This window comes from Battus philenor, unplaced genomic scaffold (genome assembly GCF_028537555.1).
Source record: "Battus philenor isolate CCGP_79_NKW_IND1 unplaced genomic scaffold, ilBatPhil1.0.hap1 SCAF_11, whole genome shotgun sequence".
Lineage (NCBI taxonomy): Eukaryota > Metazoa > Arthropoda > Insecta > Lepidoptera > Papilionidae > Battus > Battus philenor.
In genome coordinates, this window is record NW_027181673.1 from 5742031 (window position 1) to 5767954 (window position 25924).

General features: G+C 32.4%; 2 protein-coding genes across 3 annotated transcripts in view; both read right to left on the bottom strand.

The window, feature by feature from the left end:
- Window positions 1–145: 145 nt before the first annotated feature.
- LOC137929454 (arylalkylamine N-acetyltransferase 1-like) lies at window positions 146–7380 on the bottom strand. Its single transcript, XM_068772421.1, has 5 exons — window positions 7190–7380; window positions 6870–6966; window positions 4201–4384; window positions 3184–3392; window positions 146–464 (listed from the first exon to the last, which is right to left on the bottom strand). The coding sequence occupies exons 2-5, from the start codon at window positions 6944–6946 to the stop codon at window positions 266–268; spliced, it is 669 nt and encodes a 222-aa protein (XP_068628522.1). The 5' UTR covers window positions 6947–6966; window positions 7190–7380; the 3' UTR covers window positions 146–265.
- Window positions 7381–11063: 3683 nt separating this feature from the next.
- LOC137929444 (arylalkylamine N-acetyltransferase 1-like) overlaps window positions 11064–25924 on the bottom strand; it is an 80314-nt gene continuing 65453 nt past the window's right edge. For both annotated transcript variants that reach the window (XM_068772407.1, XM_068772398.1), the window contains exons 2-7: window positions 23087–23214; window positions 21968–22148; window positions 18890–19095; window positions 13282–13371; window positions 12537–12635; window positions 11064–11672 (exon numbers count right to left, since the gene is read on the bottom strand). In XM_068772407.1, the coding sequence (XP_068628508.1) occupies window positions 12542–12635; window positions 13282–13371; window positions 18890–19095; window positions 21968–22148; window positions 23087–23160 (645 nt within the window). In that variant the 5' untranslated portion in view covers window positions 23161–23214 and the 3' untranslated portion in view covers window positions 11064–11672; window positions 12537–12541. The remainder of the gene's footprint in view (window positions 11673–12536; window positions 12636–13281; window positions 13372–18889; window positions 19096–21967; window positions 22149–23086; window positions 23215–25924) is intronic.

Here is a 25924-nt window from a genome sequence, read left to right on the forward strand (position 1 = left end):
GCGAGTATGGAGGTATATTTCCTCATAGATATGTTTGGAAAAGGTATGCCTTGCAGTGGACCTCTATGGGTTAAAACGACGACTATAAAGAGAAGAAAGGGCAAGGTGATAACTCAATAACAACAGAGGAACACAGTTAAAATAAAAAAAATATATATTTATGACATCGATTTATAAAAGTGATAATTAACATTTAATCCTAAATTTAAAAAATTCTGTATTTTTCCATATATTTCTTTATATTATGAAAGTTCCATGAAGTTCATTAAAATAACTTTTTCACAAATACGCGGTCGAATTCGTGCGGAGGATCCGGTACTATGAGGGGCTCGCCATTCATTTTGATGTCGGTGTATCGAGCCTTGTAGTAGCAGGTGAAGCCCGACCTCTCAGCAGACTTGGCGGAGAACGCGCTAGATGAATCCAATCTGGCAAGTCGTATACCTTTTTGCCTCAATAATTTCCTGAAATATTATTTAGGTTATTTAGCGAAGATGATTAAGCTAATGGCATAAATGTTATTTTATTTCGAAATATTACATTTGTGTATATATTTAGTACATATAATTAGTGTTTTAAAAGTAAGGAACTTTTAGAGGCACAGACAAACAGACCTCGCCACAGGAAGAAATATAACGTAATCTCGAAAAGTATACTAAATATTTTACGGAAATTTTGTTTGTAATTTGAGGAGAATTTATCCTGAAGTTGTGTACGATCACCAACTTCATGTAAAATAAATAAGATAGAGGGTCTTTTTAGGACAGTTGTAGAATGATGGATGAAGAACGCTTCCAACCGATCCTATTCAAAATATATAGTGGGCTTATATCTAACAGTTGACATTCCATGGCTGAAATGTTGATTGTAAAAATAAAGTTCTTGTTCTTAGAAGATACGAATATTTCTGTTTTCGAAATCCTAGCCATCACCATTCTATTTTTAAACATTTAAATCTATAACCGAAAATTAAATTCAGATCAAACCCTCTTTGGAAAGTTTGTGGCGTATTATAAAACGCCATATGTGCTGGTCTACGACAGTTTGCTTTGCTCCGGCCACTCTGACCAGCGCTTGATCTGCGGCGTCATGGACAGTCTCCATCTATCCTCTCAGTAGTTAAGAGTTTAACATATTATATGGCACTTTACAATTGTAAAAGAGAAAGAAAATTGATTAAATGAACATAACTATTACTTTCTACGTTTCAATTGTTATTATAGATGTTCGTTATAAGTAATTTATATGTTTATTCATGTTATTATTTACATGGAATGATTTATAGTGACCACATGTATACGTCACGAGAAGAATGCTGGAAAACTTGATACAAAGTAGAATCAGAATGAGCTCCTCCTATAATGGCATCTTTCAACGGAATGTAAAAGTACGATGGTGCCAACTGCGTAGTGATATTAAAAAAGAGCCCACTGTGAACTCCGACGGGTTTTAATGTATGTTATTTATGAACATATATGTGTTGCGTGTTATTCAGTACTTATCTGTTCTCAGTTAACATTAACCGTTAACTGATAACCAATTTGCATTACTCATTTTTATATGTGTGTAATAGTAATTTTTTTACCGTCTATTCACAGTCAAAACAAACATCAATCAGTCAATGCCAGTTACACATTACTATAGTAAAGATGTAAGGATTGACAGATTCTAAAGAAATCAATTATGTATGTATAATTTGTTTACAAAGAATGAAAACAAACTATTTTCTCAAAGCGGTCTATTGTTTCTATTCTATTGTTTCTGAAGATGTTAATGCTGTTAGCCCTAAGGCTTTTACAGCTTCATCGGTACTGAGTTCACGGAGCGGAAGGGTCCGTGAACTAGATACTCAAAGTGGTTGCCAGTAAGAGTTATTTTAAACAGTACAAAAATGAATCAATCTTTATTTTAAGTGCAATTTTCTCAGCGAATAAGTTATCTATCATTCAAAATGACCTCATATCAGTTTAACTGATAACAAACCACAATATAATGTTCATAAATATTATCGATATTCAATATTTCACACATTGATATTCACAATTTAAATACGTTCTTTTTGTTTTTGAATTAAAAATGGCTTATAATTAGCTGAAAGACTGTACTGTTGTTTTGGGCGCTTTCGAACAATGATAAACGCGTATCGAGTAACATCCCACGTCAAAGGTACACGAGGACATACCCCTGTATTCGTGCGGATTTTTTGAAATTCTACCAGCAAGATGTAATAGGTGGCCATTCCCAAAAAAAAAAAAACTATCACCCTTCAAAATATAACCATTGAAGGTATAATACTAAGCTATAACACTTTAATTGTTTGTTTAAAATGATCAGGAATGTATTTTATGTAATTACACCCATAATAGGGAGGAACAGTTAGATCATAACGTCGTTATAACGGCGGGAGACAGTGTTCCCGTGGGAACCTTCGTTTTTAGTTACTTCAGGTCAAAATATATGACTGGTCATCGGTTATTTTATAATATTTTGCTATAAAAAACCAAGCGTACGGCTCCTTTAGTGAGAAGTTTCGGCCCATAGACGTCAGTTACATCAGGCGTGTCTCACGTGCGATAACACGTTCTTTGCAATATATAAAATATATGTATATATATAAACACTTCATAGGTTTTGGTAGTGTAAACAAGATTCAAATGTTATATTACATATGTATTAGGAATATTAAAACAAAATATTTTGTTCGTAAGAGGAATCTATTTAGAAGTTCCTAGATGAAAAGAAAACAATGGCATGACTCGTACCTGGCTCAGAATAATAATCAAATGGTGGTCTGTTTTAAAAATAGTTTTGACATTAAGATGTGGACAAAAAAACTACAAAGATATTAAGAAGAAAACTCAACGAAGTTTATAAAAACCAAAATGACGCGCAACTGACACCAGTTCGTAAATGGCGTCCATGGCATCTGCGTCTTAGTCGACGAAATATAAAAACAGTTGCTGATCCGAATTTTCCACTATTTTATTGTAGTACTTATCATAACATATTCCGTTGAGTTTTTTATAAGTTTGTTTTTCGTATTTATAATAAATAAAGTTTGAGATTTAATCTTTTTTATTCATTTAAGTACTAAGACCTATCAAGTCTACGTTTTTTCATTAAGTTTTCAATAATACGTCTATCGAATATTAAAATTAACTAATTATAAACAAAGAGGCTTACTCAGTTTCCTTCACCAACGCGTTCAGGACTCCTCGATTTCTCCACTTTGCATCCGTTGCCGCTACTTTTACCTCTACCAATTTATTCTCTTCTGGAAACTTCTCCCATAACCTCGCACCCTCTTCTCGCCGCGCCAAAATATAAAGTATTTTTTTGAAATCAGGATCCTTGATGGCTTCTGCCTTTTCCAGTAGCGCTTTGCCTATGTTCTGTAAAATAAGAGCATTAGACGGCTTATAAATGGTACGTTTAAATATAGTCGGCCTAAAGGTCGCCTCTACCAATATCTCGAGTGTTGACAGACCAAACAAGATTTTCAGTGTTGGTTCATAGAAGTTCAAATATTTTTGTTTTCTATGAATAAATTATTAAGCTTAGAAAGTTTGTGATAGTGATTTCATATTTGCACAGAAATGTTGTATACAAAAACGAAATATCTTGGTTTAGTTAATATTAAATCAACTCCTGCGGCCATATCTCTACCAATAAGATTAATAGAATTATTTGGGTCGTCTAAATACACGAAGAGTTCAACGTACTTTATCATATCTCATTATCTCTTAGTTTTATGTTTTGTATTTTTTCATATTTAACCTTTTATTGCCTTGTCGCTGCGGCTAAGCTCTGGTCAGAATATAAATAATACAGTAGTGTTAGTAATAAACCAATATTGTTAACATCATTTTAGCTGTAAGACAAATCATGTTTTACGACCCGAAAATCTTTTTATACGGGAAAGGTTTTTTTTTGTCATAGTCATAACTGGCTTTTTAAGGATACTATTATTTAAATAACAGTACTGGTTAAAAAACACATCTGCGATTATTAAGGAGTCTTGACTTTTGATCAAGGTGTGTTTGGAATCCTCGCAGATTTAAGTTAAAGGATGTTACTATAAGCAAACTCAGTGTAGTCCTTTTTTCTATCAAATAAGGCTATTGCAGCATTTTTCTAATGATGAAATGATCACTATAAATTATTCTAAGTCAATAGTAATTAAAATAAATAAAACCTTACTTCATTTATTGGGCAGGTTTCGTTGATAAGTACTCCTATGATATTTCCATCATTGTCAACGGCTTTAAAGGATAATCCTTCGTGAAGAGATGATGTGCAGAATTCTTCAAGTTCGGGACACGAATCGTTTTCAGATTTGCAAACTCCGATTTTCCGGTTTAAAGGCTCATCCACGAAAAAGGTTCTGCAAAAAGATGTTATTTGTTACCATCATATTAGCCGCAGGACGTTCACTGCTGGACAGAAGCCTCCCCCATAGATTTCTAAAAAGAGAAGGAAGATATTATTAGGGGTACTGGAAAGTAATGTCGTTATCGCTTCGACATTGATAATTTGTATACTAGATGGCATAAAGGTCGTTGATAACGAAGGTGAATATATTGTGCCTAATAATTACATTTCTAATGGAGAAAACAAAAAAATATTGATTGAACGTTAAATGTAAAGTTATATTTGTAAAGTAATATAACATATATAATATAATTGACATTCAATAGTTCTGTTATGATAACTTATCTAAATAGTAATTGATCGAAGTCATTAATTTTCATTTTTTCGTCCATATGTTAAGTTTGTACTTTTGTGCCTAAAGATAAAGGTCTAAGTGATGACTTATTTTACTGAAACTCATTGGCAAGTTCATGGTAGCTCAACGTGTTATTGAGAGGTCTATGTTGAAGATTTCTCTACGCAAACGAATCGGGAATGAGATGGAGATTCGCGGACGAATAAATTAAACAGACATAGCCTAGCGGATTGGCTAGTTTAAGTGGTAGTGGGCAGACTACATAGCGCCTAGAACAGATGTCATTAAGCTCTCCATCTAGCATTCGATATGTCATAAGTTATTTTACTAGATGTAGCTTTGAGAGGATACCACTGCTTGGGTTGTCAGTCGATACAAGCTTGAGATTTGATTCCCTATCTTAGAGTACCCTAGAGCGTCTAACTACCAAAAACTCTGCCAGTAATTACTACAGGATTGTAGCAGGAATTTCGATTGCTAAGAACTCAATATTCTCTAAAAAGAATATGGTTTTTAGAAATTAATAATACCCAAAAGTCATGTTTATGAATTGTGACATTAAAATTTGTTTCATCTGCAAAATAGTTTCATAAACTAATATGATTAAAGCTCAAAACACGTTGTTACGTTAATATTATATTACAGTAAACGGCGACCGCATAATTAATAATTACTCATAAAATACCCAAAGGAAAGAGAGGGAGGATCATATTATTATTATGTTCTGTTTTCTCAAGTCTTTGTAACAGTCATCATAACCTGAAGAGGTTGTTTGTACGTCACGTTATTTCAAACCCAAAGGATATGCAATATGGGATTTCCGAACAGGCAAAATAGCAAATAAGGATATCATTGAGCTGTTTTCAATTGTAATATCTACAGCCTTTCATAATTAACACACAAGACTAACGTGTTATTGCGTGAATTAAAGAAACAAAATATTTTAAAAATGACATCATCTCATTTTAGCCATAGAACGTCTAATGCTACACATTGGCCTCTCACTGTTTACCAATAGGACCAGTTGAAAGCAGCTTGCACCCAGATTTCTAGACCCACCGACGATTTTGAAAACGACGTTTGGTCACTTTACAGGTGGACGTCCTAGGCCGAGCCAGTTGGTGGTCAATTCAATACAGAACCTCAGAACCCTAGCTACTACTTTTAACTTCTCCTTTGATTTGCCAATCCTCTGGATTTTCTTTCGTATACGGATATCCTCATTTTTGATTCAATTACGTATAGAAATCTTAAGTATAGCTCTCTCCGTTCCTCGTTGAGTGATTAGGACATTGCTAAAAGGCCCGTAGGAAGAGACCATGTTTCAGTGCCGTATGTCATCACTCGTAACCCAAATCGGTGGTAGGCCTTCATTTTAAGGCACCGAGGGATATTGGACGAAAAGTTGTAACGTGTATAAAACAAAAAATGTCCAGGAAAAGCCCCTGGGGACGCAACCTTAGCTTAGTTATTGTAAAAAAATAAAAGGATTAAGAACTTCCAGCGCTTTACTAGCGCTAGGTCTGTAAATTTATAAATGAAAAAAAAGCGTAAAATGCAGCCAGTGATGCAATAACTTATTAATTTTGTAGTCACGGCTTATAGATAGATATATAAAAACTTATTCAGTCATTTTAATCGAAGAAACCAATTTTTTATAAGAAGATATGCTTCGTATACAAATTTTGTCAATGAATCATGTTAAAAAATAAACTTACATTTTTTATGTAAATGAGCAAGGAGACTATAACAAAAACTTGTGTTATTTTTATATAGACATGCTAATTTGCACAAATGTTTGACTATTACAGTCCTGAGCATAATTATACCAGCTATTGCCTTAAAATAAACGTTAGTAAATAAGTAAAAAATAAATAATAATTAAACGCTTCTCTTTATAGTGAAAAGAGCTACCGATAGTAAATCCTTACTTAATCTAAATGACATAATACAAAAGAACAATAAATTATATATAGAAACAATAAACTTTGTTATAGGTTTTATAGCTTCGTGAAAATGTAAAGTAAAAATATTGTAATATTAGATTATTAATCCATGCACGATGCAATTGTATTGGAGAGGCTCGCGCAAGGCTTCGAAAGATGGTTATGGAATACAATTGGATATTCATATAGTCGTTTACCTTTTAAGAAGTTTCATAACCTCGTCATAATCATCTTCTAATAATGGCGCCAAAGTAAATCCTGGTAATTCAGCCATATTTAATTATAATAAAAAGTCTGGAACGAAGAAATTACTTGATACTGTATTGAAAATTCAAATAGTTTATAAAATCAATACTAATCAAAGATCACAGTTAGCTATAAGAAAAGATCATGAATTCTATAATTTTTTAATTATAATATTTGAGATATTCTTCACATGTATAATCATTTACAGTCATTTAAAGCTATTTTATCTTTCAGTTAAAAACATAATATTTGTTATTACGAAAACACTTACTTGTTTTAATAGTTGGAAAAACAATGCAATTACGTATTTTCTTTTTTCTGCCAAGCTGATTATCACACGCGTTTTGTTTTAAAATTGTCCGACAGTTGTGATAATAACAATTTTAAATATTTGCATATGGCTAAGCGGTAGTATGTTTTGAACGCGTCCAGTCCACGAGGCGAGTGTTTGAATTATAGCGGTATGAGATAAAAATAAGTACATACTGTGTTAAGGTGAGGAACATGTTTACTGACATCGAAACCGGTAAGCATAAGTAAGGCATAACGTACAACGGAAAAAATTATAAAGGTATACAATATACAATATTTATAATTAATCTGAGGTACAATTCACCTGTTTTGTAATTTTATTAATTAGTTTAATTTTCAAAATTTATATTTATTATTAAAACCGGTCACCATGACAATCATTGGAGGAGACCTATACCACGTGGAGAGCATCTCACGCCAGACATGATGTTGATGATGATGTGATGATTTAATTTATTATTTTAATGACTAGACAACTGTTTATATTAATTTTATAATCTATAATATAAGTAAGCGATGTACATTTACATAAACTTAACAATCTCTTACAGGCTATCCAAAGAATATACCAATATTAGAACAATGCCGTTCACAATATGAATATTGATTAAATTAAAAAGAAAGCAGCTGTAAAAGAAATAAATTTTAAACGTTATATGCACATACAATACACTAGTTGTGTTAAGAAATCGCTGTTCGATAATTATAACCTCTACAAGCGGCTGTGATTGGTTTTTAGACTGCAGAAACCAGTTTTGACTGTCGCTCCACTACAGTTAGTTATTATAAAATCACTTAAACTTATTTACAATAACTATATTATAGTCGTAACATGTTATTATGTAAGTTAATGTACGAGTAGTATGTTGTTAATAATAATATATCATTGAATAATATGCGAAATCGAAACTACATGTTTAATAAATATAAATTCAATATTTTAAGTCTTCATATATTCATCTTAATAATAAATCTTAATACATAACAAAGAGTTAGAGATTGTGAAAATTTCTGACTAAAAGCCAGATAAAATGTTAATATTTCATTATCTTTGCAGCTATAGCAAGTTCTCTGCTGGACAGTGGCTGCCCCCGTTTATATTTAACATATAATGAATAACAATTACAGGTCGTATATTTATTATGCAAAAGAAAAAACAATTGACTCGCTTATGTGTATACGTATACAGGCTTGGTAAATGGTTCCTTTTTGTTTTTGTTAATTAACCTATTAGTAACACAATAAATCGACTCCAAGATTTTTAAGAGGAAAATTACTTGAGGTGAATATTATTTTTGGATCCTGAGTGATAATTAATGTATTGTATTTTACTGGTATTAAAAAAAAAACAATCGGCTAACCCTTAAATTTTTTTATCGTCTACACTGTCGGTGTATTGTTATGCGACATTTATTGGATTGCGTATTTGTCCTGTATCGGTACTGCGGAATATACAAAGTTTGTCAGAGATATGTAAATATTTGGTTACATTACGTCAGAAGTCCGATAGACGTGTAATGTACACACCGTAAACTGTTTACTTCAAAAAGTTACTGTCGTCGTTGTTTAACTAATTTTTGTTTATTACTATGTGCCAAAAGTGTAAGCTGGAATAAAGAATAAATAAAAATGTTTAGGAATATTTCGTATCGTTCAAGTTCTGGCCACTTAAGTGGTCACTATGACCACAATTCTTTTATAAAAGATGGTCACGCGAATTGTAATTTAATGAAATATTTTAATGGTAAATAGTATCTCTATACCGTGTAAATATATCGCCTCGGTCACTTGTGGCAGTCATCTTCCTCGTCATGAAGGAAGAATTAAATATTGGCTTGGGTGGAAACCCACTTCCATCAGCTAATAGCATGGTAACTATTTAATTACAGTTAAAGGGCTGTCAGACTTCCGAGTAAGTAAGTGTACTTGTGGCTCGGTAAACTTTTTCGTCCGTTTGTCACCCCAAGTACACGAACTTTAAAATAGTAGTGCGCAACTTTGTTAATAAAAATACCATGCTAAACTATTTTTTTAAATAATATTTTCATACTAGTGAAATTGTCATACTTCAAGCTACATATAATCGCCCAAAGGCTAACGACACCCTTTAAGTATAAAGACGACGCATTACGAGTACCGCCTGAAGTGCAACATGACACTGTGTTTACACTCGTCGCCATAACTAGCCATATGCCGCTCGACTATAGGATCCCTTTACTATATTATTCCCGCATTTCGTATCAGCGTTGCATTTAGTGCAGTTAAGCGGTTTACTTAAAACAACCTTTCATTTAATTTAGAATAGACAATTCTTAACAATCCTAATGTTCTCTGTGTCCAAATATGTAACTCCTACTACAGTAACCATACAGCTAGCATTGAAGATATTCGTCCAAAAATATATCGCCCGACTCTGGGAACACTATATTATTGCGGCAGGTTTATAAATAGCCATGTATTCACACATAATCTTACATTTTATTTGGATAGAGAACACCTCTGCTTTTAAAGTTCTATATTCCTGAAATCGATGAAGAAAATGAATATAGTACACGTCTAAACAAATATTATTTTCGATTCTTTATATTGTATTTTCATAGATTATTTTAAAAAATGACTATTAAACTTTTCTTAACTAAACAGCCGAAATCTTTTTAAATTTTGGACGTATCTAATATTATACAAGGTAATGCAAATGTCACTTTCTTAATTGGTTTACACGTGTATTAATAAATTAAGTAAATTTCAAAAGAGAATTTCATAGCGCGCAGAACAGATGTCCGCTGAGGCCTTAAAGTTCTATAGTAGAAAAGACAGACGGGAAACTGCAGCTAAACAGACCATCTTAAGAAGGTCGGAAAACGGATGGCTGCCGCTTCCTACCGGTCTCCTTCGAAATCTATGGGGAGGCTTACCAGTGGACACCCTAGAACTGATCACGTCCACCGGTGGACGTTATAAGGCTGAAATGATGATGTCAATAAAGAAAAAAACTTGTGTAATATCTGATTACTAGTCAACACAATATACATTACTAAGTTTAAATACTACACTATCGACTATGTCGTGATAGAGTGTTCATTTCATTATTTATCATAATAATTAAAAATAATCGCTATATGAAAAAACTTCACGGCGACATTATCGAATAGAAACGCTAACGGATATTTGATAGTAGACATAACGTTGTTCTTATCTTTGTAATTTATCTACTGTTGGGACACTTGAGTTTAGCTATTAAGCTTAAGAAAATCGATATCACACAGTTTCGCTTCGTCCCTTGATTATTTATATCATAGTTAGTTATAAAGTAGTGTTTACAATGACCAGTTGAAGTATGACCTCCACGGATACGGCTCTCATATTTATTGTAATCTAATTGTTCTATTGGCACGGCGAAGATTAGTAGCAATATTGACTCACTGTTTTTTAACGCAAATACATCGTATTGTATATATATAACTTGCTAAATTAATTATTATTATTATTATTTAATATCGTAAGAATAGTTTCTGTACTTACTGGTGGTCTTGTTAAAGGCATAAGTCGAAACTACCATGAAGTCTACGTAATTGTAGAGAGTGGTAATCTACTAAATTATCATCATCAATTCATCTATAAGACAACTACTACTGGAAATAAGCTTCCACCATAGATTTACAATAACTCTGTTTGTATTAGTCCACCAGTGGTAAAAGTAAAGACGTCATATTTATAAATAAAACAAAAACAATTACTTAAATATTTATTTGATAACAATCACATTTAAACATATCAATACAATTGATAAAAACATATAGCAATTGACTAAGCTTAAATTGACTTTCATCCATTTAAAATTAGCAACGATAATTTAGAATGAATTTCACAATATAAATACAACGTGAATTATTGTAGATATTTCTCTAAAGGAACTACGTTTCGTGTGTTTATATGAGACACGCTGAGACGCCTGGAGATTACGAAAAGCAATTTTTTAATTTCAATACTAGGCGATAAACCTCAACGATATAAATAATTAGGAACAAAAGTGACAACATTAGGTACTTTAATGAGTTCTTTTATTAGTGCACATTAGATACTGACTATGTATACATATTCAGTCTATCATTAGAAATTTTTTTGGATAAAACAATAAGTGATGTGTTTTTTAACGCTAATTTTGCAGTTAACATAGCTTACAACATGGCTTATTTATGCAAATAACCATCGGAGAACTAACAAAATGATATACTGTTACGTGCTTTGAGATTCAATATAAGTGGATTGCAATTTATCATAATAAGTTACATTTTCTACGCGAGTGAAAAGTGAAGATTTAAAAACATGATCTTACATGCATATTTATGGTTTAATTGTTTAAGTGTTCCTTATATAACCTTATAATAAACCCTTAACTATATATTTTAATTATAACCGCTGCTTATTGCTGAAGAATTATCCTGGAAAAGAATTTATTTGTATGTTTATATTTATATTGATTTTTTTGTCAGAATTTTCATATGTTACGGTTGATTATATTATAACTCAGTAATATAGTACTATCTACACCACTGTATCGCCTTATACTGTATACGCGTGATGAGACGGGGCCAGAACCGGCCACTTTGTTCCTTCAGTCCGCCATCAAATTCGTGACGGCAATCATACTTATTTTTCCTTGGCCCCCGCCAGGCCGCGTTTTCATAAGGCGCGGTACAGCTGTTTTGATAGTACTATAGCAATTGATTGAGGTGTGTAATAATTTAGACTTCATCTAATAGGTATATTAAATGCATTTCGAATTACAGACCAAGCTGAAGTCATCTAAGTCAAGACCATCTAAAAACATGACCATGTACGAGCGTGGTTTTTTTTAAATTTGGTTTAACATCTAACGTATCGTCTTTGGTCGGGGCTGTGTGTGTACTAAGAAGGAGTTCTATTTGTCTGTTTGCTTACTGTAAATAATTGTGGGTAAAGTTTATTCAGGTACGAGTATCTACAACCTCAAACTCGATAAAGGTGTAAATGCCAACGAGCAGACAGCATTTGTAAATAATGATTTTTTTTCTTGAAGGTCATGTTGTCAATTTAAGTAGATTTGAACCTATTAAATTATATGTTTAAAAACTTTTTGGTAAAAAGTTAACATAATATTAAAAAGCAATCATGACGTCAGTAGATAGATACCCACTACAAGGTATAGACCTCCCCCAAAAGTCGCCACGATGACCAATCTTGCGCTGCCCGCATTCAGCGGCTAAAAACCCATATTATATGACAATACACGAACTATATGTTTTGTTACAAAAATCGAAACTCACTTTGCTTATAGCTCTTTGATGTACACCCTAGCTTCTAGGTGCGGTGGAGGTGGGTGCGGTGCGTATGAAAGCTCTTTATAGAGAATACCATATACGCTCCTGAAAAAAAAATACATTACTTATTAATTTTGAAAAATGAGTAGTCGTTTTGTCCTATCAACGCCTACTGTTAGGCATAGGCCTACTAAAGATATCTAACCAGTATCTAGATAGATAGTGCTCTCATATATGAGATAGCCACTACTAGATAGTAGTGGCTATCTCATATATGAGAGCACTACATAACTATATATATATATATATATATATATATATATATATATATTTATATATGTATATATAATAACCTTATTTTTTTCATTGAATGGCCCATTTGTAAGAAAACACTATTACACTCCTTATACACACCATATACTATTACACGCTTTATGTTTGACGAAGGGAAACGGTTTGATGGTTTAGTTGAATATTTTCATCAAAGCTATTACTGAGCATATATGTAATTCATATGGTTGACGGTATCAACTGCAACTTATCTTTATACTATATTCAAGGGTGTTTTAATTTAACGTATCTAAGCTTATGAGGCAGTGGTGCAGAGTAGATGGCTTTAAGGCTCTGGAGTGAAAGCCACGAACCGGCAAGCGCAATATAAGACGTCCAAACTACCAAATTGCTAACTACAGGTTCTAAAGGAAACGTATATATGATGATAATGAAGCTTTTATGTTGTACATCTACTTGCCTGTAGCTCAGTCGTTCGGCTGCAGCTGCAGAGAAAGCTGAAGTTGTGTCCATACGCATTGCACCAGCTCCTACTTCCCTGGCTATCCTCCTGGAAGCGAGATATAGTTAATTTACATTATTTGTATATATAGGGTACCTGTTAGTGGAAGGAAGATGAATTTGATAATTTGTTTGGAATTTTACATCCGCATCGTATAGGAGAAAATTAGAGAAAGTGTTACATTCCAGAGAGTTACCGGAAATTAGATAAGTTGATGTGAAAAATATTACGTACAAGCAGTCCCGACATACATTTTTATAATCAAAAGTCAAAGGCCTGTAGGATTTTCCAAGAAATTAAAAAATAAAAGTAATAATAATTCAAAGTAATTACTCTATTGATTATATGTGAAATAATAAAAACATTCTAAAGTAAAAAAACTGACCGTTGCAGTTTTTAAACGACATTGTAAATATGCAGCGCGAGATTTTTTTTAAAATTTCTGCGCAATTTTTTAAATTCAAACATTTGCTAATAAGAACCTTTAACAAACTATTATGAAACTAATAAAAAAAAATATAATGCTATCGGCAAAGTCGTTTTTAAGTTGTGGCTTAACCAAGGTATTAAGGGATTCTTTTTTTTATTTATTCATGTGTGCAAAAAAAGTCATCTATTGACGAATTATATTTTTTATGGCCTCTCTGGCCTCTGTTGCAATTTCGTGTTAATGACTAATCAGTTTACAGTAAATTAGAAAATCGTGTTCACGTCATTTAAATCGTTCCCTTCAAACATGTCTTTGATGAAGGGGTTTAGGTAAGCTGAATGACAACGACGATTCTCTATTTCATTAACTCGAATACAGGTACAACTTAAATGAATAGGTTTGGTCACATTAGGACAGTTTAAGCATAGAAACGATAATAAATATTTAATAACAGTTTACGAAATAGGGTTAAAAATACAGTATTGTAATATTTTTTAGGAATAGCACCTCTTTTCTAATCTATAAATGTCGATGTTTGTGCAAATCTGTATGACAGATTTTAACCAATCTGAATCGTCATTTAAGGTGTTTTTTACACAAAAAGTATTCAAATGTCGCAATTATTTTTATTATGACTGTTCATTGTCACTCGTGTCAAAGAAACAATGAACTAATTGATAAATTAGCCGCGAGCCATACAAAACACGACGATTACGCAGTCCCATAGTCCCGGTGTTTGTGTCATACGAAGCCGCGATTTCATAATGCCTAGCTTATTAATATCATTATCTTGTCGACGGCTGTCCAAGGTATCTTCTTATTAATTTTATTTATTTACTTATTTACACTTTTTAACAACGTATAAAGGCTCTCTTGAAGCCAGAAGCATGTTTGAAATTCTGTTTATGTGTGATAATAATAATTTTTGTGAATGTTTTACACACTTTAAATAAGCACCCGCATTATGGTTTTTATTTAATAACTCATAATTCTGATTGTTTACTTCTGGTGTGCATTTTTTAGCGAAATAAATAAAATATGGACTTTATGTTTACTTTTTAAAATCGATAAGTAGACTTATCTTTAACCGCAACGTAATATTGTTTGACGTAACCGTTTTTAACTAAACCGCATGTTGTAATTAATCAGTTTGGTCACCCAATCGAATTTGACAGCAGAGCAACGTAGCCCATTAGGTTACATTAAAGATTTTTAAAGTATTTAAATTTTTTTTAAATAAAATTTCTGGCGTCATAATACAAATCTTTGTGTAACAGTAAGCGTAGATATAAAGTTTCATGTATGTTCAGTGTAAAAAAGTACAGTTTTATTGATAATATTTTTCAGATGTCTGATATTACTTTTTTTTTACTTTATCATTTCTTCGTTTAAATGTAAACACAATTTAAATTAATGTAATATACATATAATTAATGGCAATAAAAAAACTGGGCCATTACAAATTTCTGTTGGTAGTTATTTGTGCTTTTCGTAAATATTTAATGAGACAATTTTAATCAATGTGACATCGATGAAATATTTTTTCGTTTAAGTATTTGAATGCCTTGCAGAGTTGGTGCTGTATATCATTATCAAGATTATTATTTCAGATATAGGCTGTAGCCGCCTACTGTTGGTTGTAGGCTTCACCTTCACGTTTTGAATGGGTCCAGTTGGTCCAGCGTCTTCCGGTGAGCTTACCACAAAAGTCCTACGCGGTATACGAAGAGTAAAAATTCTTGTGATTGTAAATAAATGAATTATCATAATTAAAATTTTAATCGTAACATTTAACGTATTCTTCTTTTAATATATTTTGTATGTAGCACAGTATTTCTCGAAATATTTAATAACAATGGAGCCACATTTAAAACATAGTGATTTGCTCTTTACGGTTACAATATTTTAGGTTACGAAGTTTTAAATTTCTGTGGTTCAAAAGCATTTGTATATTTCTTTAGGAACGGTTGATCTAGAAGGCACTTAACTCCGTATTTGTATTTTAATATTCCGTCTTTAAAACACCGACGACAGCCCTAATTATTCAGTAATTTATCAAGATCATAAACCCAGACGTTCAATATATTGATTTAAATAATCGATATGCAATTACCTTTCATTATTGCAATAATTTGCGAGGTGTTCCTACCGCATGCTAGTCATACTAAAGGCCATTTCAATTAATTTTGTATACATTCATTTTATTGGATTTTAAGTTAATTAAATTTCATCAAGCCTTTATTGGGAATTAATAAAGGAATATAATTTTTTAAATTGTCATCATTACTTCAGCCATAGGACGTGCACTGCTAAACATAGGCTTTTGTCATGTATTTCTTATAAGTAACGTCTGTATCCAGTCTGTATCTTTAGACTTCCTTAACAAGGTCGTTCCACCTTATAGATGGCCAAGTGTCCTACGCTGGGATTGGCAGTCGGTGGACTCCACCTTTGAACTAAAAGGACCCAGAAGCGGACATCTATTCTGTGGTGAGGTGGTCTATTTGGCCTGCCTACTGTCACTTCTACGTGCTAAACCTTTGGATTATGTCGGATACTTTTGTTTGTCTACGAACCTACTCCTTCTCTCTCCATGGCTCGTAGCGACTGCATATAAATCATAAATTTTCGTTTCTAGTTACGAATCCTAATTTAGCCATATTGATTTCAATCTCTCTTTTCAATTAAAGTTTATCAATGAAGATGTTTTCATGTTAACTCCAACTCGTAATTGTTTTTGTTTCAGTATAATAACAAGTTTAGTTCGTTCCACTACCCTCTGACCTTTAATAAGTGAATGGTGAATATTGTATTACTCTATTTGCTGGTAAGCATATGTTAACTTGATATTAGGTTACTCTTGCGGTTCAGTGACATCGATCTTTAATAGTATAAGTTGCAGACAAATCGTTGTATGTAAAGGTGGTATAATATTCTTGTTACAACATACTCCCAAAATCTAATGAATAAGATGGAATTACTTTGTTTACATTGAATTTATATTTGAGAGGACGCTTGTATGCTACTTTATTAGTAGTTATGGAGATTTTCATACCTAACTTCAATAGCGAAGCAAGCACCCATCTCGGAATTATCAATAATTATCAAAATAATCATAAATTTTCAAATATCAGCCGAACCATTGAAATTTGCTAAATATGTATGCGGGTAAAATTGTTATTTTTTATTATATTGAGCATTTTGTTATTATATTGAGGTTCCTCATCTCTGGACCTTGTTTCATTTACCAGTTTTGTTGGAAATTACCCTTTAGATACTAAGAAATTTTTTTTTCCAACCCGTGACGGAGCTGGGGGAGCTTTGGAAAATATTCATATTTTGAAACTTTACATCATATAATAGAATATTGTTTGGCTTGTTAAAATAAAGAGGAATGGGTTTTATAACATTTAACCACCCTAAACGCCAGTACGAGTGACGAGAAACGTAGGGGTGACCATGTAGTACTATATTAGATATATGATAAAAAATCAACAATGTAATTAAACAATAAAAAAAGGAAAATCAATGAAAAGGCATAACTAGGGAGATTTTAAATTACAAAATTTTATTTCGAACGAAGGAAGCATTATATTCAAGTGCAGCTAAATATTTCAAAATAATTAAAAAAGTAATATAATGTTCTGACAATATGTAGCGATACAATAATTGAATCGCTATCCTAATTAAATATATTTATAAATTCAAATAGTATGACGGTATGACGGAAATGTTGTATACATTATACAAAGTTACGTAACCACCGACTCAGTGTAGCAACAGCCTAACGCGGAACTGAAAAATCTAATTCCTGAACACAAATAGAATGAAGCGTGAAGTATTAATCTCTATTAAACAATTATTGCACCCATAACAGCACTGAACAACTATTTATTGCAACTTGACAACCTCGTCATAAGTCGTATCGGTATTACCTATACCACAGCAACAGTTAATTATAACTTGTGCCATTGTTATTTATTATAATGTCGATAAACTAATTGTTTACCATAAAAATGTTCATGCAATTGTATTAATAAATATTTTCAACATCATACGGTATGCCATAGCAACCATACGACTTATTAAAAAAAATTAAGTATTTTATTATTATAAACAAGATTTTTATGCGAAATAAATTGTTATATACACAGGTGATTGGATTCGTTGACTGTTAATTAATGTATGGTATATTCAAAGGTCTGGTTTCAGAAACAGTAAGTAACAAAATCATAATATAATAAGAGAAAACATTTTCTAAATTTAAATTACTATCAATTAATGTTGACGACAGACTGACCTGCGTACTTTGTACTGCCAGAAATCATTCTACTGTCGCATTTCAATAAAAAAAAAAAAACAAAAACAAAATAATGTATCATATTTCAAAGTGATCAACCAGTATATAAAATAAAATAATCACGATAATTGTAGGTTTACTACGATGTTAGAGGTGACAGAGTGTCGAAGGTCTTTAAGCTATGAAACCTAGACCTCTATGTAGTAGCTAAGCAGAAGGACTTCCTCAGGGCCCTTGAGCTGTTACATTATTTATTTCGCAAGATTGGCAGGGCAAACTACATCGCTTAGGCGGAAGCTCTGTGGAGTAAACGGACGTGGTTAGAGGAAACTTCGGTTTCGGTTTATCGGCTGTTAATATCGGACCATTAAAAACTTATATAGTGTGTTATAGTAATTTAATTATTACAACGGATACTGGCAGTATAAACGCTAGAAGTGGGTGAAGAAATTACTGCAACGCTCTTATCATTAATAGCACAGCTCTCACAGTACATGTCGTTAGTATTTGATAATTTTGGAACGGGTTTCTAAAGAGGTTGTAGGATCATTCACAAAATGATTAGGTAGGGGTATTTGTCTGGACGAAAAAGATGAATACAAATGCATTGTAAGACGACTTCCTTGAACTTGGTACGCGGGCCGTCAGCCTCGAGCACCGTGTCAAACCCTTATTCCTTCACCATAATGGATACGGCACTCGCATTGTTAATGCATGGAATTATGAAAAGTTACATGTCTCGAAAATGATTCGAAAGCCATTTGTAATAAAATTTTACGACTGGTATATTCTATATTCTACCATTCATCAAAGAACATTAATATTTTGATACTTACTCAGATTCCTCACAAAGAATCCTCATGAGTCCTCGTCCCCGCCATCCGGAGTGTGTGGACGCTATTCGAACCTCCATCACTGTGTGACACTCTTTTGGTAGCTTGTCCCAAATTCGTGCCTCGCGGTCGAGGTGGCCCAAAAGTTTGAGGATCCGCTTGAACTTTGGATGGGGACACTCTTCTGATTTGTCTGTGTAGTCTACGTCCTAAAAAATTATTAATACTCAAATTTAATCATATATAATAGTTTGACTAATTTTGTTAGGTTTCGGTGCAGGTCTAATTTACATCTTTATCTTGAACTAAGACATTTGATTTACTGAATTCAACCGAGAGGTATGACAAATTTAAATTATTTATTCATATCTATTCGATTTATGTAATATTTCATGTAACGAAATTATTGTCACAATAAAGTTTTCGATCTTTAAGAAATCAATAGAATTAATGATACGTGTCGTTTTACCGCTGACACGTGCATTAATACATTTACTTCTTAAGTCCATATCCTATTTCCAGGGTTACAGCGATGAATACTGAACTGAATTTTTTTGATGTAATAGTATAAGTGCGGATAGTATTGGTTTAGATAATATGTCTAATATTTTATCCCATATATATTTATTATCGTTCCGTTAATTTTTTTTTGGTATTTGGTAAGCTCACAACCAACGATCTCTCGGCAGATCTATATATTTGGGATTTTCTTAAGGGATCGACAGGTAGCTGCTGCGACCTTTAGTTTGTGGTATAGGGACGACGCATCAGCAAGCGCAGCATAGGACATGGACCCTCAAGGTGGACAGGCCTTGTTGAGGTGGACGGAGGACGTTGAATGTGGGCCGCTTGCAACCGATCCTATTGGAAATCTATGGGGATGCCCGGCATTGAATTTCTAACGACTGAAATGATGTTTTTTAATATCTGTACGTAAGTTAAATCATCAATAAATAAATTTAAAACCACCATCTATTTTGCAATATATTCAACAAATAAACAATAAAGTTGAAAAAACATTCTTAAATAACATAACATCTAATACAGAAGCTTTATGCAAATTGTTATTGAAGGTTATTGTCGGAATGAAGGAAAATTCAATTTATAAAAGCTTTCAACAAGGTCTCTCACACCGAGCGACGGTGAATTTCTCCCGGGATTTTGCTCGTTGCTAGGCAACCATTTATCGGTTTTCTGTCATCTGTCGCAAACTTAGCAATTCACAAAGGAAAATCGTGCAGATGAGAGAATATTACATAGATTTTTATTTTGTGATAATATTTAATATCGTGATCTAAAAGTCTATTTGTAATGAATCAAATTTCGTATTTTCAATTCATTGTCAATTTGTTACAAAAATTTTAACACCCGAAGCCTACTTATATGGTAACGCAAAAACCTGAAATAATATGTTAGTTTGAAGCAATTACATTACAATTGTAGTAGAGTTAGTCAATTAAGTACATTTGATCTTACATTGTTCGTTTTTAGTTAATTCATATTACTTATTCTATTTCTTCCTAGCTATATCAAAGATTAAGTTTCACATACGCAGATTTATAGTACTGTTTTTATATTTAAGTCTTGTACTCCTTTATAATTAGGCAGGACCTCGTTAGGTGTTCTTCGTAAAATATACACACAGATATAAACGTATATATGGCTAAATAATGCGCACTTGTCCACATCAGCACGCTACACCACGCACGTGCACCTACATTCAGTGGCTCAGCACAGCACGTGTTCATTCAGTTTCACGGCAGGTTTTCTTTCATAACATATCCGTTGCGCAAGACAGGAGCGGAATACGCAATTAACTATACAGTTTCATCAATGTTAATTGCAACCAGTAATTGGGGTCAAATTTCTATGTCTATTTATGTTTTCATCTGAAATCTACCATCCATCCATTATCGAATTAGCATTAGTTACTCTATATGTGTTGCAGCATTGCAAATATTGATCGGCTCTATTCTTAAGTCTTCAGGTCCTGTGGACTAGTTTAAATATTTACCATCGTTTTGGGTGCACTCAAAAATTTTGTTCGCTAGCAGGTTTCCATGTTGATTTAATTTTTCAGTTTATACCTGGCTGCTTTTATTGACTTAGTATTTCACAGTCTTTCACACTTTTTGTTTACGACAGACATAAATTTTGCAAGTACAAAATATAAAGGAAGTTTGATAAAAAGTTGAATTTGAAGTTAAGGAATAAATGTGTAACTGTGTTGCTTTCAATAAATGTATGCTTCCCATCCTAAAATCAATGGTCTGCGATGGTGTGAGAGTAAGAAATTTTTTTGGAAAATTTGAATTACTACATACTAAAATTAATTGTAGTTTACTATCGGTCACTGCTGATTTCATACTACGCTAGAAGTTATTGCCCTTTCGTATTTCTGTAAGCTCTTTGAATAATTTCATTATGCTGGGTAGTTGGTAACATAAATTTACCACTTTAAAGCTTTTATATCTACATCTAATTACCCTGTATATGGTGAACGAAAATTGGCAATTAATGTACATTAAAGATTGATCATTGCCAAAGTGGTTCGAACGGACCTTCACCATCAATCAAGGCGCAACGGCAAATTATTATGGCGTCCCTAAACAACATTAGAGGGCTCGTGCGTGATATATATATATATAAACTACAAAAATAAACATTTCACTTAATTTTTTTTTATTATTGTAATAGTTATTATTATTTCTCAATATTTCTTTAATGACATAGTTTTTTTTTAATTTGTAATTATTATACGTAGTAATATGGGTTTTAATTTTTAGAACATCTACCTGCGGTAATAATAACAGAAGGCTTCCATCTGTTGTGCGGCGTATGAGTTACTCTTTGTAATGATATTTGTTAAGCGGTGCACTTTACGTATAACTCGAAGAGCATCGTCGTATCAACAAGACGATTATACTATCTTCGTCTAAAGTGAGTCGCTGGTTGTTACTTCCAGTTAGTAATTTGGGAGATAACATACGCAGCTTAAAGTCTGGTAGCTACTAGTCTATGAAATAATATTACGTATGTGTACTGCAATATAACTGTATGCTATAAATAAAATAATCTCACCTCTCTCTTTACGATTCCGTTTATGACGACACCCACAAAATCTCCGTTGTCATCGATCGCCGCTACGGACACTCCATCATGTAAAGTGCTGGCTGCGTAGTCTTCTAGTTCCAGACATCTCGATTCTGGTGTCTCGAGGAGATTGATTGTCTGGTTCAGGGGCTCGTCTCGGAAGAAGAATCTGTTGGAATCATAGATTTTTTAATATAAATATAGTAAGCCATGACCGAATTTAGAAAATGTAAAATTATGATTAATTTCCAATTCAGAATGACTTTTGTCAAAAATAAATGTGTTTAAAAAATTACGCTATATACTGTTATGTACAGTCATTTTTATCGGACATTTATCTTCATTGCTGAAGGTTGTGCTCTTCCTGCAAAGCCAGGTCTTTTTTGCTTTTCTGAGTACTTCTGTCATTGTGAAGCCTGTCACGACCCATACAGAGTCCGCACATATGTGATGAACCTCTAGGTCTCTTTCCCCCTACTCTTTCAACGGCAATGCTAGTTGTCTCCGAGTCATGTGGTCGAAGAAGCCCAGAATCCGCTCGTAGCAGGTGTATTCAGTCACGATAAAGCTTAATCTTCAGTGAATATATCTCTGTACCGAAAACTAATGGTAATAACTGCTAATAGACCACACAACAAAAAACAGATTCCACTAAATAGTTTTGTCCTCTTAAACGTTTGCAACAAAAAGTTTCATGTTTTTGTTTGTTACAACCAATTTACTGTGAAAATTAAACAGCTCTGAGCAATTATTGTAAGCGAAAAAATTGTAAATTATTGTAAGCGAATTTAAATAAAATAAAGTAAGTTCGTTTTATGCATGTAAAATCGATTATATATATGCTTTTTTTAAAAAAAACACCATTATTATTGTTAGCGTGATAACATCGTTATCTAAGAAAGTTTTGAGTATTTCTGAGAATGGTATCTGTAATTATCATAAGGGTTATCATTACTTATATCTCATAAGTAGTTTTAATGGGCTAGGAAGACGCTGAAAGCCTAAAGTTTCCATCGGCGTCTATAGGCTTACATTATAATTATGATGTATACTGGTAATGCAACTTACAGGGCCTCTTAAATGAATAAAGCCTTTCATACGTAGTACCTTCTAAGGAAGTCGATGACTGCATCCTTGTCGTCAGCGCTGAGTGCACAGAGGGTGTAGCCAGGTTTTGCCATCGCCCGCGGTCGCAGCTCAAGCTCTGATAGCTTGGCCGGCAGCTCGTCCGCCAACTAAGAAACATTAACATCTATTTAGACTAGGTAGGTGTAAGGAATCTAATACTAAGAAGCTTTAATATATTAAATTGCTTAACGGCTATTTACTTATTATTTTCGGAAAACCTAATTCTGGACTATATAAAAATAAGAGAACACAAGACCTTTTAAAAGTGTCACGAAATTATAAAATCAGTACATGATTAAGCTGTCGGTAACTTAAATATGCATTCGTTATTACATATCTTATACAAGTTTCGTCAACGCCGACTTCGATGAACCATCAAAAAAGAGAAGAAATTAATGTAGCTTAAGCTTCAATTATTATTTAATCTATTTTTGAAATACATCTAAGCTGTATCTTAATTTTTTTTAAATCATTTATTTATCGTGTATATTTTATAATATTTTGAAATTGTTTGTTGTTGAATTTAAATCAAGTAGTGTTCTTTAGTGCAATTTATAATCAAATGTCCACGTGTTTACTTATTTGTGATTTTCTATTTGTTCCTTAATGCATTACATTAATTTTTGTCCCGTTTTAAATTATATTCTCATTATTAAACTATGGCGATACTTAATATCACAAATCTTTTATTTGCTTTAAACAACCGGTGCAATAATTATTGTTTATTATAATAAATAATTGAGCAGTTTTCGGAAAATAGCAGAAACTTGTGAATTTCGGTTGCGGAAGTCCCGCGATACAATCTTATATAATTCACACTCTGTGCATTATTAATATACAATTGTTACTGGTTATTAACAAAATTCCAGTAGATGAACAGCAGCGTTCTCTGATTGTCGTAATACCACACTACGATCGCTAACCTGCCAGCCAGGCGTGGCGATTATGGTATACCCCCCTAGATATTTATGACGGATCATATCGCCTGTGACTTGTAGCGTCTATAGGCAGTAACGGCGACGAATAAATCGCGGGAGTCGCTTTTTCATTCAAATAAAATTTAAAAGAATTGATTTGCATGCTTTTTACGCTTGGAAGAGTGTCGTGTAAAAAGAAAACAAGTAAAATTCTTAATTCCTCATATTATCCAAATCTATTTCAGAAATAAGTTTACTTTATGTCAATGCCAGCAATTACCACTTCCTCTTCAATACACCAGCCTCATTGACAATCATCATCATTTTAGTCTAAGGACGTCCACAGTGGGCATAAATCTACTGTATAGATTTTTATTTAAATTGGTAGATGTTTTATGTCTTTTCTAAGCCTGAGGTCTCTTTATCCTACATTAAATTGTATATTGTAAAACTTTGATTATTTCTATAAAAGTACTTTCTCCGATGGGGAATTTAGGCCTTACCATGCCATCTCCTCGCCTTTATAGAAATAATAGTTTTTGAAGCTCTGGCAAGGAACAAAGCGTGCTGCAACCAGGTAAAGGGGAAAAAAATAAATAACGCGCCAGTAAGAACCGGCCAAGTATTGTGAAAATTAACCAAATAAAGAAAATAGTAAAAAAGGGGAAATAAAAATAATACGAAAATCGTCAAAGAATGTAAAAATAAATAAACAGTAAAAATTACTAAAAATTATAATAATTAATGAAAATTTATTATTTATTTATTGTAATAAATTAATAAGTAACTTATTTTAAGATTAATAATTAAATAAAAAATATAAAGAAGAAAATAGACTGCCATTAGGCGGTAGAGGTTTAGATATTATATAAAAATACAATAAAATATAATAATTAAGATTTTACATACGACATTATAAAAATACATCAAAATAAGAACTCGCTGTTTGGAATGCGATCGTTAGAAAAAAAAATCATTGACAATATAGCAAAGTAACGAACCCAATATATAGTTTGTAATATAAAGAAACGACAATTTTAAGTCTGTCTAGTGGCCATGTCAAAAAAATTAATTAAAAATCTATGCTTATTTGTTAGCCGTATCTATTACTTTCAGGTCATTGACCTATTAATATTTATTTTGTACAATCAAAAGTTACTTTTGTAGGTCAAAAGGTACCATAATTTTTTTAACGCATAATTAAATACATTATTCATTTATTTTAATTGCTCGTTATAACAATACTTACTGTTTATTTAAAATATGATTGCACTTATAGTTTTTTTCAATATGAAAATACGAAACTGTAGGTTTGACGAATAAATATAAATCCATAATTTATTTAATGCAATATGATTAATTTATATTATTTATTATCAATGACAATAGCATAAATATATGAATAAATTCCAAGTAATTATTTCAAGTATTGTTTAATGATACATAAGAGATAAAAAATGTCATTGATTATTTTCGAGTGTAATATTGCTCATTGAGATAAGCTAGATAAGATAACAGTGACACTAGGAAATCATATCGCGGAATAATAATCGCATTGTTTTCATTATGTTCCTGGTCCACGTATACAAGTTGTTAATTGCAATCGGAAAGAATAAATATTCCTTTGTATCGAGCGAATGGTGCGGTATCATAAATCTAAAATAGTTTCCTTATGCATGTGACTTATAGATAATTATGGATTTGACCGTGACCAGATATAGGCAAATATATTGAAGGCATAATTGTTTTGTCATTTACTTATTTACAGGATGATTGGTTACAGATGTAAAAGTGTCGACCTGTCAACTGCATGCAACATGTCTGTCCGAACTCCCTCGAAATAAAGTAGGCTAAATTTTATCGAATGTTCTTAAAAATAAAGTTTAAAATCGATTGCTCT